The sequence below is a fragment of the Salarias fasciatus genome, chromosome 19, assembly GCF_902148845.1.
Source record: "Salarias fasciatus chromosome 19, fSalaFa1.1, whole genome shotgun sequence".
Classification (NCBI taxonomy): domain Eukaryota; kingdom Metazoa; phylum Chordata; class Actinopteri; order Blenniiformes; family Blenniidae; genus Salarias; species Salarias fasciatus.
The window spans coordinates 7,365,934-7,380,216 of NC_043763.1; the positions used below are offsets into that span (position 1 = coordinate 7,365,934).

The window sequence follows — 14,283 nt, forward strand, 5'->3', positions numbered from 1 at the left end:
AAAAACGGGGACTGAAGTCCCAGTTTCGCCGGACATGCACGGCGGTGGAAATCCATCCTCAGCCATTTTTACGTGACCGAGTGCGGACAAACTCATGAACAAAGCCTCGGACGACACAGAAAACACAGGCAGTGACAGACACGACACGTAATGGCACCGGACTGCGTCGGCTGCAGCGTCGCTGGAGTGGTGGATGGGTTAGGGGTCTTGCTTGATGGATGGAAAAAGTCGTCCAATGAACAACAGCGTCGATGACCGACTCAAACAATGAAACATGCGCTGGTCTGCTTGAGACGGAAAGCATCCTTTCGCTTTACCACGCACATACTTACATGGTCTACTACCACCACCAGCGGCCACTACAGAGGCAGAAATAGAAAGGAATAATGGGAATACCCTTGACCGAACATTTCATTCAGCATATTTCAGGAAGGTAAAAATCAAAAGGTAAGTAACTGATCGTTGTCAAATTCCAACACTGGAAATGAGTAACATGAGCAAACAAATGATAAGACAAAGTTTTGCTGAGGTGTTATTGCAGACCTGAAGGCGTGAAGCGACTTACATGTCCTCTCGGTGCCCAGAAGGTCCTCGCTCTCCGACTCATCGGGGTAGATGGCTGTGACAGACACGTCGTAGGGCGTGTCAGGCTCCAGGCTCTCCAGGACGTGGGTCGTCTCGTCATTGTTCAGGATAGCCTGATGAGGAAAACACAAACGCAAACCGAAGTCAAGCAGAGCAAGAGCAGCACAGAAGAGATTAGAATTGAATTGGTGCAAAAAGTCTGTTTTTCAGATGTTCTCGGCGCCTCCATCAGTGATCTTCGCCAAAGCCGTGACTGTGGGACTCATCAAGAAAAACCTGTATGATTTATTCAAAGCACAAACATGTTGGACAGATGGTTTTCTCTTACATATTGGAAGTTGCCCTCTCCCTTCTTAGTCCAGCCAATGCGATACAGAGCCACGTCGGGGGCTCCGTGCTCCCAGGTCGCCCTGAAGCTGGTCTGGGTCACTTCAGAGAACTGGAGGTTCTTTGGTGCTGGAACCACGTCTGGAAAGACGAGGAGCAAACGGTGAGCGCACAAAAAACGTGGAGCTTTGCTATCAACATTTTCATCAGAGTAATGATCTACCTGTGATGGCCTGTCCCAGCATCGGCTGCCCATTTCCTTCTTCATAGATTGGCGTGACGGCTAAGCTGTACTCGGTCTGTGAGATCAGGTTGTCCAGTTGTCTGGAGGTCACATCTCCCCCAACTTCCAGCTGGAGAACAAAGTTAAATATTATTACATGAAAATCAGCAAAGTAATCTGGATCCAGAAATGTACCCCGATGTACCCCAACACAAAGAGTTACAGCATTATCCATCCAGTTGCTGCAGAGCTTTATGGTGGCTCATTTATTTAAAAAAAAAAAAAAAAAAAAACGTGTATGGTGGGGGTGCTGTAGGACCAGGAATGCGAAACACTAAAGAATAGCCTTGAAAAGAAGATTTGTAAATAAAATAGGGGAGAAAAAAGTTCAGCTGTTTTTCTCCTCAAGTCAAACACACAAAAAGTTGCAAAACATTGAATCATTCTCAAGTTTCCAGGAGCATTGGCTACAGCTTTAATGTGCCACTAATAAAACTAGTAGTAAACTTGACCAGAAGGGATAAAACTACGGGAAATCGAAACAAACACTAATAATGACAAGTGCACCTGTATTTATTTTGTAAATGATCCATATGGATTGTTTGTCAGTGAATGTTAATTGTTACTGTCTGTTTGGGCGGATCAGCTTTCTCTCGCTGGGCTGTACCCGAATCAGTCAATTTCACAGTATAGCGCTTTGGAGATCCAGCTGATTTAGAGAAATGAAAATGGAAAAAAAGACAGTGGTGGCTTAAGAACTCCCAATGGAGAAGGTGCAAATATCAAGTATTATATTCTCTACCTTCACTGCCAATTTTTTGGGTCTTTCCAATTCCTGTTCCGATTGTTTTAAAATCTTTTTACTGGCCTCCAGTACTTTCCCTGATGTCCACCCAACCAGCTGCAGTTTGCATTACGCTGGCAAAGTCAGTCTAATAAAGAATTTACCAGTTTACTTCACCTGTGGGTGGTCCAAAGCTCTGAAAGCAAAGTGGCAAACTCACCTCTTTAGGCTCTCCATCCTCAGGCTGGTAGGTGATGAGGTACTTCTGAACAAGACCGGGAGCAGCGTCCCAGTAGAGCCACATGGTGCTGTGGGTGACGTCTCGAACCCTCAGCTCACCCGCTGGTGGCATGGGCACTAACCGAAGAACCAGCATTTTTAATCAGTTTCTTTATATTGCACGTGAAACATAAATGAAATCAGGTCAAGATGGTTCAGTCACGTACAGGTGACTCCCTGCTTGGTCAAGGGTTCACTGGCTGATTCTCCATGGAGGGCGAAGAGGGAGAGCGTGTAGGCCGTGTTGGGGAGGAGCTTCTTCAGCTGGACTTCGGTAGTATCTCCGCCGACTCTCATCTGGAAGGACACCAAACCAAACAAGCAACATGAAGTCAGATGGAAAAACTGGGACTGCTATGTGACAAAGAAAGAAAGAAAAATGTGCGTATAAACAGTGAGGGAAATATGCTTTTCAAATTACATCTGCTTAATATTGTTTTGACCCACTGGGTTTTACGCCTCATGAACAAATGATGATGTTCCCCTGGCAGAGTGAGCTCATTTTTCAACTATTCCGTTGTGACTAACATTGTTTTTCTGTATTATGTCTTTTCTCTCGCCTGCTGAGTGATGAAGCAAACAGTGGCTGCTTTGCAACATGTTATTTCACTGTGTGGCGTCTGTCTTTACTCAAAGACTAGTAACTGTGGGTTAAAACGTTGAGCCACTTCTGGTGTTCAGCAATGCTTGGCGCATATGAGCCAGCTTACATAAACCTATGTGCACGCACTAATGGCTTCCTCACAACCACAGCTCTCATACCGTTTCCCTCATGTTCCCAGAATGCATCTTACCTCCTGCTCGACGGACGGCTGGGTGGCATTGATGGCGCTGTAGAGCAGCATGTAGCCCGTGGCTCCCGGAGCCTCCTCCCACCTCACGCGCATCGTGGTAATCTGCTCATCATAAATGTCCATCCTCCGAACAGCGCTCAGGGGCACTGGACAACAAAACAAGGATGTTCAAATTTATGAATGCCTCTAAAGCCATCAAGCCAATTTTGATTCTCAGAAAGTGTATCAGCCATTTTTGAAATTGAGATGTTTTAATGGATGTTTTTGAGAAGTTTTTTTGTCATTATTGCTGATCAATGTTCAAATAACAGTAACATGGGGTTCCACAAGGACCAGTATTTGGCCCACTTAAGTTCTTCTTATTCATCTTTTAATTTAATCTCATCATAAATAAACAAGTTGTTTGCCATCCATAGTTTGCAGATGATACACAACTATATAGTTTTATCCAAACAAATGTTACTAGTGGGTTAAAAACAAAGAAACTCTGTGCCTATCTAGCATCTTTAATTGGATAAAGCTTTTTTTTAACTTGAATAAGGAAAAAAAAATTAAATTGCTGTGATTTGAAAATCTTTTACTTTATTTTCAGCAAGACCAAAAAGACCATTTCAGTTGATCATCAGCAGCCTTTTTGATTTGAGTTCATTAATCTGACAGTATTCCACTTTAAGATCTGCAAATGTCGTTTTATTGAATATCAACGTCTTTGATTTTTTTTTTTCACGATTTCATTTGTTTCATTAGTTTGAGTATTTGTTTTCATTACATCTGTAATTTTATCATCTTATTTCTTGCTTGCTGGTAAAGAGCAACAGTAAAACAAGAAACAACATCCCAAAAGAAACAAATGAAGAAGTTAATATTGTGACTAACCAAAGTGTGACTATTTAATCAGTCCTTACTTTTGCTATTTCTGTGTGGCCACAGATGGTTTGATAAACAAGCCCAGGATAAACCACCTTTGAACATTATATAAATAAAGACCACACAGTATTCACCGTCTCCAAGTCCATTAAGTCTGTTACGTAACTGAGAGATTCACTGATGGCAGCCAACTCAAAGAGCAACTCTTCATAAAAGACTGAGGGGGTGCAAAAGAGAAACGTTGAAATTGAAACAGCTTTTCACTGACAAGCCAGTTTTTTAAGTTTCCTAAAAGGTGGAAATCTTATATGTCAGACTCTGAATCATCAAGGCTTTAGAGCTTTACTTCTTTAATTAAGTGTAGCGTATAACGGTCTGAGGTAAAGTTTATCATCAAAGACTACTTAGGCTGGTTTTACTAGTGTTAAATGTAATGCTGTTTACATTGTAAAATCTGGGTAATTTACATCCTCACTGGCAACATTTACCATATGTGGATTTTCTTTTATGAGTGGATCTCTTTACATCAAAGCCAAGTACGGAAAAAAAAAAACCTCAGACAAGAAGACTTACATGTGGTCTCCTGTCCTTTTAGGGGTTCGCTGCTCTCCTCTCCCACCACGGCATAAACATTGACCAGGTACTGTGTCAAGGGGTTAAGCTTCTGCAAAACCACCGTGGTCTCAGTCCCATCCACAAACACCTAATAACAGAGACAAGAGACTGTTACTGAAGGAACAATGTGGAACAGAGTGGAGAGCATTCATGAGTTACAAGCTCGCTACGTTTTTCAGTACATACTTTCAGAGCAAAATGTAATTTATTACTTTTACATGTGCAATTTGATTTGTTGGTGTGCTGGACGTGGGAAAACGGGATCAATTTAGCAGCCAAGCAACCAATTATCCCATTTCCTGGATTGATTTCAACTTTCTTATTAAAACCAGAAATCCGTTGAGATTCACTAAACTGAAAATCAGCATGGGCTTCCATCTTCAATTTATAAACAATAATAAAGCCTCATACACAATGTTAGCTATTAAACAAAACCATGGGAGCTGGATGAAAACAAACATTTCCTACATGTAATTACATTCAGACGCCAAAATTGCTTCACTTCCGCGCACTTTGGAGCCAAGACGCAGCTTGGCCGGTGAAGCTATCATTCATGAAATCAATTATTTGCTTTCTAATCTTCTAACACTGAGAGCTGTGTGTTTTTCTTTCCTTGCCCCGTGTGAAGCCGTAATGTAATTAGACACCAAAACAGTAAGACCCCAACACAAACAGAGAGCTGGAAATAGAAGCCTGAGTGGAGTTCTTCATTACAATCAGAGCCACGGTTTGGAACACGTCCTAATCAAAAGCCCAAACAGGAAAGCTTCTGCGGTCTGACGCGTGAGTGAGGCTGAGGATGTGGCGTTTACCTGCATGGGGCGTCCGGACACAGTCATGTACTCCACGCGGTACTTTTCCACCGGTCCGTCGGGGGCGGTCCAGGTGGCTCTGAAGGACTGGTGAGTCACTTCTGAAGTCACCAGATCAGTGGGTGCATCTGGTGCGCCTCCTATTTACATGTAAGCAGAGGAGGACACAAACCGATGCATGAGAAACCACAGCTGGCATTGGACACCGTCCGCCATTGACCAGCTTCATTTTCTCCTGAGAAAAAAAACCCTCACTTGGCAATAGATGAGACTATTACATGCCTCTGTGGCGACAAGTCCTAACAGAACAGAGCACTTAATAAGAGCTTAACGTTGTATCCCTCTTAAGTATTATCCTGACAGGGTCCAATAGCAGGTATTTAAATTGATTGAGTCGGTGATTTCCTTTTCCAGACTCAGACAGAGTATTAGGAGAAGGAGCAAATAATACATCTGCAATAAAGCGTAAGGCTTTGGCTGGTTCTCTGCATCTCGTGTTGCTTTCCATGGTGGGTCAGACATGTAGCTGTGTGCGTGTCTGCGGTATTGTACACTACAGTCGGCTTATCAAATATCTCAGAGCCAAGCAGTTGGCTTCAAATCCAGTACGGACTTGTTATTAGTTCTTGTAAAGTAAAAGACTTCTTGGCTTGGAGCTCTTTCCGCTGTTCATCGGGGCTTCAGTCAGAGATGAGCCTGGTGTGAAATAACACACATACCTGGTCCCTTGACACTGTTACAGAGGTTGTCAGTGACTCTGTCCACAATGTCCAACAGGAAGGAGAAATCAGCCACGTTGTACATATGAATCTCATCCGGGTCCGTGGCGATGGATCTCAACTCGTTCTCATCGGCGTTCTTCACACCTACGAGACGGAAGTTGAACATATGTATGGTTTTAAACATATGTATCGCACAGTGAGCCCCCTCAAACCAGGAACGCTGATCTTTCTTTACCGATGGCGTAGAGCTCAATGCCCTCCTCACGAAGGTTCTGAGAGTTGACAATGACGTCGTCTTGGGATTTTCCGTCAGTGATCAAAACGCCGATCTTTCGAGCTTTGGGTCGCATCCCAACGTTCTCTTTGAAGTTGTTCTGGAGGAGGTAGTTCAGAGCCAGACCTGCGTTGAAGACATGACAGAACATTGGGCATCAAGACCGCTACATCACTCACAAAGGGACGAATGCCATGTGGGAAAATCTAAGTTAACGAACCGGTCATGGTGTTTCCTCCTTTGTAAGGCAGGCCAGCGACGGCGTCCAACAGAGACTCCCGGGTTTGATGCGCATTCAAATGCCATTCAGTCTTTGGGTCTCCACTGTACTGAGCAAGACCTGAAGACCCCAAAAACCCTCAGTAAGTGTTTGTTCCTTTTGTTCGATTGGGTTAACGTCAATCATTATTGCCTATACTAGGCAGACGCACCGATCTGGACGCGGTCAGGCCCGATGTCGAAGACTCCCACCATACGGGCAATGAAAGCACGGATGGTCTTGAAGTTCAGGCGTCCGATACTCCAGGAGCCGTCCACCAACAGCACGATGTCAGCCTGTGCATTGCTCTTACACATCACATCTGGCAGGACAGAGGTTCGTGTGTCACAATGGAACGGGGATCATATGATATTCAACGAACACGCAGGCTGGACAGAGTGCATGGTGGGAGATAACGGCGTGACAAGTGAATGAGGAAATGTGGCAGGTGAAGAAAGAAAGAAAGACAGGTTCATGTCATACAATTTCATCATAAAACAATCTGTAACAAACATCAGGAAAAAAAACAGGACATTTAGTGAGTATTTTTCATTCCACTTTTCCAGATTTTTAGTTTTTTTGTCAAATTTGTCAGGTTTAATCATCACGGAGTTCTGATTATGCTCTCCATGTCTTGCAGCATGTTGAGGCAGTATTTCTCTGTCAGTCCCAGGGGCGGATCAGGAGAGCATGACTTTAACAGCACATGACACATCAGAGGCCTCCACTGGAGAGATGGCTGTGCCCTCCAGAGCGACGGGGTAATATTCATATCCTGTTTTTCCAAACACCTGCGTGATGACAAGGAAGGCATCCGATCCTCGGTACCTAAATGAGGGCTGCGGGTGTCGCAGCTGCAGCATGCAGATGGTGCACTAACTGCTGCTGTCTGCAACTGAAAACAGGTCATGCTTGATTTACAGGATGTTTTGCTAACAAAAAATTGAATTTGCAGCTTTACAAAAACATATTCACATGTCTCAAACTGGTTTGTCCGTTACAGGCAAAGTGGGGGCTGGGCTATACATCAGTTTCTTTAAGAAGACGTCTAAAATGACTGCTGAGACCTTATGTGCAGCGGAGTGCTTGTAGAGGGAATTATCCAACTTTAATTATGACTGGTTAACTCAAACACACCAAAATAACAAGTGTGCACAACCATCTGTCTTCAAACTACCACCAGCTGAACCAGTCATTAGGCTGACAGCTCAGAACTGTGTCACTACTTTGCTTTAACACACAAATTACCTCCTCAAGTAACTACTTGTGTTTGATTTAACACTTAACATTTGTAACAAATAAAAAGATGTGACACTTAATGAGCCATCACAAAGTGAAGGACGTGATGCTTCAGTGCAGATGATGTTATGTAAAACTGTTATCGGTAAATTAGAGGGAGACATTAAAAAGAATGTTCATGTTTTAACATGTGCCACACCCGTTCAGGTCCAGAGGCGGATCAAGAACTAACCTGTAAAAGGACATGTACAATTTTTACACCTCATCAATTTCATCCCGTACAGCAGCAAAATATCAGCAAAGTGGGCAAACCGACCACACTTAGTCTCACACTTAGTCACACTTGGCCAGTAAAAAGGTTCTATAAGTGCAAAAACGTTCTATGTGCTGGAAATTAAAAGCGGAAGCCCGAAGTCACAGTGAAGAAAACAAGAAGGAGGCAGACAGATGGAACTGCCATTACCGCTATCATTGCGTGACACAATTAGCTCTGAGGAAAGGCATTTCGAGGAACTCTCCAACTTTTACAAGGCGTGGGGCTAGCGAGTATTTTCCTTCGCAAAAAAAATTTACTATGTAACCCAGTCTTCACTGTTTGACTGTTGCCTCAGAAAGACAAAACATACTGGAGACGCTGCCTTTCAGGTGATGACAGACAATCTACAGGACGACAAGAACCATTCCAGCAACTTCTACCATCCAACATTGTGCTAAGTGTTCCCTATTGCGTCACAGAGCAACCGAAACCTTGTAAACTGGGTAGAATATTGGGAAACTTTACTTGGCTCAAGAGGAAAAGATGGATCAGGTGCATCGGAGTAAGTGGTGTACTCCTCTCCAGCCAGTGGCATACTCTCTCCCCCATCAAACATACCAAAGACATTCACCATGTATTTGGTAGCAGCTCTGCAGACAAGGAAAGGAAAACAATCTTAACATGTTGAAGGGTAAAGAGAAGACTTTTGGACGTCTAGAGAAAATAACTTCCAGACAAACCTGAGCTCCTCCAGCACCACAGTGTTGTCATAGGGACCAACCACAAGCTGTCCCAGGTCGATATCCTCCCCAACGGGGTGGAAAGTGACTTTGTAGCCCTTGACGTCGCCGGGAGCAGGGTCCCAGGTGACACGGAAGCTGGTCCTGGTCGGCTCTGACGTCTGAAGATTTCTTGGACCCTTGTAAGGAGACACTGGAGAGAAGCAACAAGCTGGTTTCACGGTTTGTGCATTTGGTATGAAAAATAATGCATTGATGGTGTAGCACACGGATCATGTAATAATGGTCAATGATGTCAAAAATTTGATCATTTGAGATGTGATGAAGCCAATAACAGCTGTACTTTTCATTTGATTGAGGATTTCCCAGAGCAAAATGATGTCCAGGTCTGGCATAGCAAATGACAAGCCAACGTACATGTTGTTCCTTCTCCCTGCCTTGTTTTGCCTTCTCCGGTACGGTAGACGGGCAGGACGGTGACCTCGTAGGTGGTGAGGGCAGTAAGCCGTCGCAGCACCGTGGTGGTATTGCCGCCGGGCACTTTGGCTGCGAGCTGGCGCCCTCCCGCCTTGGGTTTGTAGGTGACGCGGTAGTTGAGCACGTTTCCAGGAGCTGGCTTCCAGGTCACCCTCATGCTCTTCTCCGTCTCCTCTGAGACAACAATCGCTCTGCCAGCGGCTGAAACTGCAAACGGAGGGGGGAATAGAAACGAGGGTTAAAAGAGAAAAGATGATGAATGAATAGAGTGACAGGGGAACGTACACTTCGTGCCAAGTGAGGATGGAATACGTGCTAAATGTGCATTTAACCACCCATGTTTCCAATATACCTTCGGAAATATAAGCAGCATGGCTTTCCTCCTGGTAAGTAAACTAAACAGCAACACGCTTGACTACTTTGCAGCCTTTCATCTGGATATCTGTGCAGTTTCCATATGCGTGTGAATGCGGGCCCACCTAAATGTTTCAGCTCTCCACAAGTATACATTAAGCAGGCACCAACGGGTATGATTGATCGTGTTTAGTTGGGCGTTTTTGGGGCCGGGGCTTGAAGAAAGCCCATAGTTTTCATTTTCCATCGTGTGAGAGTCTGTGGAGTTTTTCTTACTTTGGGAGCAGGAAGGCTAAGTGTGAATTGTCAGACTTCAAAACAAGCTGGGGAAAATATTCAGAACGCCCTACTTTAGAAGGCCTTTTTTTTTATTAATGGAAAATGGCAATGCATCCAAGTTTGCCGTGTGTGGCTCGGCCCGAGGAGACTTGAGATTTGTGTGAAGCAGAGGGAAAGAGAAGAAGAACAGATAGTGGGTGAAAGCAAAGGAAGGAATGAGTGAAGCGAACATTTCTGTCTACAAAGCGGCCTCATGGTGGCATTCGCTGTGTATGCCACCTTTTGTGCTTGCCAGAATCAATAAACACGAACGACTGCTGGAAATATTTTTCCATTTTACGAACTGGTGCACAGGATCCCTCCCAACCGTTGCGAGTTTCCATTCAATGTGCTTTTCTCATCCGAGCGTGAGTGTAGTCTGAGTAGGGGAGAGGCCGGCGTCTATCTGTCCTGCATCTCCCATGAAAAACCGAGCGCAGGTGCATCGGACATGAGATCACCTCTGTGAATACATGTGACACGCACGCACAGTCTTTAAGATGTGCACATGGAGTCCTCTTTTTTAATGGTTCCAGCAAATGGCCGCAGCCATGACGCTATCTCCGAGCTGAACTGAGCAGTAGGTGATGCTGACCGTTTCCATTTTTCACAAGAAGCCCAAGAAACAGAAGATTGCTCAGCGATGATTTCTTAAATTACACTGGTGGCTTAACAGACTCGTAAAACTTTAGGGCTTAAAATGTGTTTATGAGAAGAACGTCTGGACCTGCGTTTCTGGGTTTTAGCAAAATCCCTAACTATTAAATTTGGGGAGGGGGGGTTGTCCCTCTGTGGTAATGGAGCTTTCATGCTTTCATTGCCGTAAAGTTGCATCACACATACTTAGCTTGACACTTCTGAAGTAACCCTAAGATGAGACTGCAGAAACTCCAAACACAACATGGAGTGAAGAAAGAAGGATGTCAAGAAAAGGAAACAACAGCGAGGAAAAGAATAGGTGGATGATTGATGGATTAAAGCAGCCAAAGTAACTCACTATCCGTGGTTTCCTCTCCAACCAGCGGCTGGCCTTCTCCGTGACCGTAGCCGGCATACACGGACACCTGATAGCGTGTCTCCGGGGTGAGACCGTCCAGAACCGTGGCGGTGGTGTCTCCTGGGATGGACTTCTCGCCGGTCTCGTCGCTGAACAGAGACTTCCACCTGATCCGGTACTGGCGAACGTTCCCCGGGGCGGCGGTCCAAGACACACCGAAACTGGTATCGGTGACATCGTTAGTCACTAAGTCTCTGGGCGAGCCAAGTTCTGCGGGGGGAAAAGAAAAGACCTCTTACAGACAGAAAGGGTACGGAAGCTCCCACCCTCCCCCTGTGTCAAAAAGGCCAGTAAAGCCAAACCCTGGCAGACAAACTCACTGTCGGTAACAGACAAAGTCAAAATAAAAACCATGTGTTGTTATGGTTTTCTCTCAAATGATCAGATCTAATTTTGACAACCAGCAGGCAAAGCCTCAGAACCCCCCGAGAACTAGAGTTTTCAAAGTGTGGGAGGACCATCCTCCCCTGATGTTTTTCAAAGATATTATTCTTAACAGCTGTCGGGATCTAAAGGCAATAAAAAGCATCACCGGTTCTCGTGCTGGTTAGATCATTTCATTAGAAATATCTGATTTCTTCCAATATGTTGTCCAATTTACCATTTTTAACTATTGTATCCATTTTAAGCTGCTTTATTCATTCAGACTCACTTTTAAATGTTTGTCCTTTTCAACTTTTAATTATCTTAACAGTTTTTTGCAATCAAAAGTTTTACCCTCTAACCTATCCGTTTGAAAATCTACAGTTGCATAGTATTTTGTCAGAGCTTCGCAGAGTCTCTGCAGAGGGACTAAAGAGCAACATGTGGCTGCAAAGCCTTGATTTAGTGCAAGAAAACTCAGCTAAAATGGTGGTCTAAGTATAATATTGCTTGACGGAATTCCAGCACAGTGATGGCTTACTCCAGCTGGTGCTGATTTCTAATGCAGATAAATGGAGATTTGAGGAAGTGAGCGAGACGAAGAACGGTCAAAATGAACAACCCCGATGATAAAGCTTCAGCAATCACTCATCTGTCTCCGCTTTAACCCCTCAGGAACCGCTTGAGCAACCCCATTTTCTCCCTTCCATACTACAAGACCACTGGAAAAAATTCTGCAAAACTAATCACACATCACATATCCTCAGCACCTCTCCCAGCAGCACTTTAATTTTCCATTTTAACAGAGGAAACTCGAGCCACCGAAGCGTGTTTGCTAGAATTGCAGATGTTACGCTCCCTCCCCGCCTCGCTCACTTTTCCTGGGAGATCATGATGAAAGGCAACACGGAGATGCAGAGGAGGGGGTTTTGTGGCACCGCTTCACAATGAGCGGCTAACATATGCCTGGCTGAGATGGAGACCAATGTTTAAATGTACTCTCCAGCCTGGCTGCTGTAAAGAGGAGCTGGATTTACCACATGAGGATGGGCAGAGCCTTCCTCACAACCTCTGGGGTCCTGATGCTCAGGCTTAAGCCCTCACATGCCAGCAGCTAATGACAATATAATCAGAGGCAACAGGCCGTGGAGCTGGGTGGTCTGACTCAAACCTCATTCATCAGATCCCTCCAAATGAGGTTTAATTGAAAAGGCAATCACACTGAACAAAAATGGAAGCAAATTTACCACAAATTAAAAGCATCTACGGAAGCCACTGTGTGTCCGTCACCCTGTGACTCCCTCATCAGTCCTGCTTCCATCCATTCGGACTCTACTGGGAACTCATCTGAGCAGAAACATAACAGCAGCCTGGCAAGCAAGAGCGGCCCGCATCTTGAAACCAGGGGCTACTTATCAAGGCAAACGAGCCCGACCGCTGCCGACTAATGAAGAGTTCCAGATTTCGGGAGGACCATGAAAAACAGCGCGGGCCACCAATAAATACCGCAATCATTCCATCAAAAGAGTTATCCCTGCCAAGCAAAGAGCAGCAGATGAACTTGACTGACTTTTCCGGCTGTGTGTGTGAACCAAGGGCAGAAGGATCACAAGATAATGACTTCTGCAGACAGTGGCTCACTTTTCATCAGTACAGACAAGCTAAAAGAGAAGGGGCCTCTCAGAAGCATAGCCTGAGCATACACGAAACACATGGTCCACAGACCAAGCAAACAGCTTCGGGGAATGGTAAATATGATTCAATATTTTTTCAGTAAGTGTTTTCTACGCAGTTTTCTAATCAGTAATAACCAACGCCACCGGCCCGTCCCACTCAATCAAGCTGAAGGACTCTCACATTAAGATCTACCACTGAAGGAGTTCACCGATTCACATTAATGCCTCACCCATGTCTGTGGAAAACCACACATGACACAACCAACGATTATAAGATCTCTTTCACAGGGCATGTGCTGACATCCCCTTCACATCTGCAGCCAGACATGTCAAAAGCTTGAAGGTATAAATGATTGCGCTTGAGAAAAACTATCATGCCAGCAGGCAGGGAAAGGGCACATGATAATCAGTAGTCAACCAGCACACTACTAATTATTTTATATACATGAGCTTTGGATATCTTCAGTTTGGCTGCATCTTATCTGGATAATAACAGAACAGTTGTTGAAGTAAATATTGACTCAAAGGCTGCACTGCAAAATCCTTAAAAACAACTGAAGAAAAGCCATTATCATCCCAGGCTTGGCACCCTCAGTTCAAACTTCCATTCCTTTCTTGCTCTTCATTCACTGAGACCAAAAAAAAAAAATATGAGCCACATGATAAAGTCTTCAGTGACTGTCAGCCATGCTCGCCAGCCCCTGACTTTTTACCTCAAAGGACCTTTAGAGCGGCTAAGAACAAAACATTTCCAGTGAATATGTCTGGCACTGCCTGAAAGTAGCTGAAGGCATCGGTTTTATAGGAAATCAAACCGAGATGGGAAAGTTTCACCTGGCGTCATGCTGTTCTGCGAGTTAAAGGTAGTGAGGAGAAGCTAAATCCCCGTGCCACAGGTTTAAACATTTCAGATGCCACGCAATTAGTTAAGAAATGAGTCAAGCTGGTGCTTAGGGGGACTTGAACGTATGACCTCTTTATTATGGGCTGAGCTTTTCATCCACAAAGCCACCCAGAGGCATTGTGGTTCTCATTGTTGGGATTTTTTTTTTCCTCGTCTTCCCTTCTTTGCCTCTGCCTGTCCTTTGCCCCACCCTGCAGGAAGGTGAACAGACGGCTTCACCCTGAGACCAGACAGTCAGACAGCCCAACCAGCTTCCAAGGTACTCTGAGGTAACATCTTCCACATGCTAAATAAAACTCCCTCCTTTTAAGTAAATAATTTGCGGTTGTTTGTATATATTATCCACATTCACCTAAGC

The 14,283-nt window shown here is 44.6% G+C and overlaps 1 protein-coding gene across 3 annotated transcripts in view; it reads right to left on the reverse strand.

The window, feature by feature from the left end:
• The window catches only part of col12a1a (collagen, type XII, alpha 1a), a 52,543-nt gene that overhangs the window by 25,140 nt on the left and 13,120 nt on the right, over nucleotides 1–14,283 (reverse strand). For 2 of the 3 annotated variants that reach the window (XM_030116680.1, XM_030116682.1), the window contains 17 exons: nucleotides 10,923–11,192; nucleotides 9,194–9,460; nucleotides 8,777–8,969; nucleotides 8,562–8,686; nucleotides 6,714–6,863; nucleotides 6,503–6,622; nucleotides 6,244–6,408; nucleotides 6,006–6,152; nucleotides 5,287–5,426; nucleotides 4,433–4,562; nucleotides 2,993–3,138; nucleotides 2,366–2,495; nucleotides 2,140–2,276; nucleotides 1,136–1,265; nucleotides 914–1,053; nucleotides 566–698; nucleotides 333–359 (listed from right to left, as the gene is read on the reverse strand). In XM_030116680.1, the coding sequence (XP_029972540.1) occupies nucleotides 333–359; nucleotides 566–698; nucleotides 914–1,053; nucleotides 1,136–1,265; nucleotides 2,140–2,276; nucleotides 2,366–2,495; nucleotides 2,993–3,138; nucleotides 4,433–4,562; nucleotides 5,287–5,426; nucleotides 6,006–6,152; nucleotides 6,244–6,408; nucleotides 6,503–6,622; nucleotides 6,714–6,863; nucleotides 8,562–8,686; nucleotides 8,777–8,969; nucleotides 9,194–9,460; nucleotides 10,923–11,192 (2,550 nt within the window). The remainder of the gene's footprint in view (nucleotides 1–332; nucleotides 360–565; nucleotides 699–913; nucleotides 1,054–1,135; nucleotides 1,266–2,139; nucleotides 2,277–2,365; nucleotides 2,496–2,992; nucleotides 3,139–4,432; nucleotides 4,563–5,286; nucleotides 5,427–6,005; nucleotides 6,153–6,243; nucleotides 6,409–6,502; nucleotides 6,623–6,713; nucleotides 6,864–8,561; nucleotides 8,687–8,776; nucleotides 8,970–9,193; nucleotides 9,461–10,922; nucleotides 11,193–14,283) is intronic. The other variant, XM_030116681.1, reaches the window with a different exon arrangement.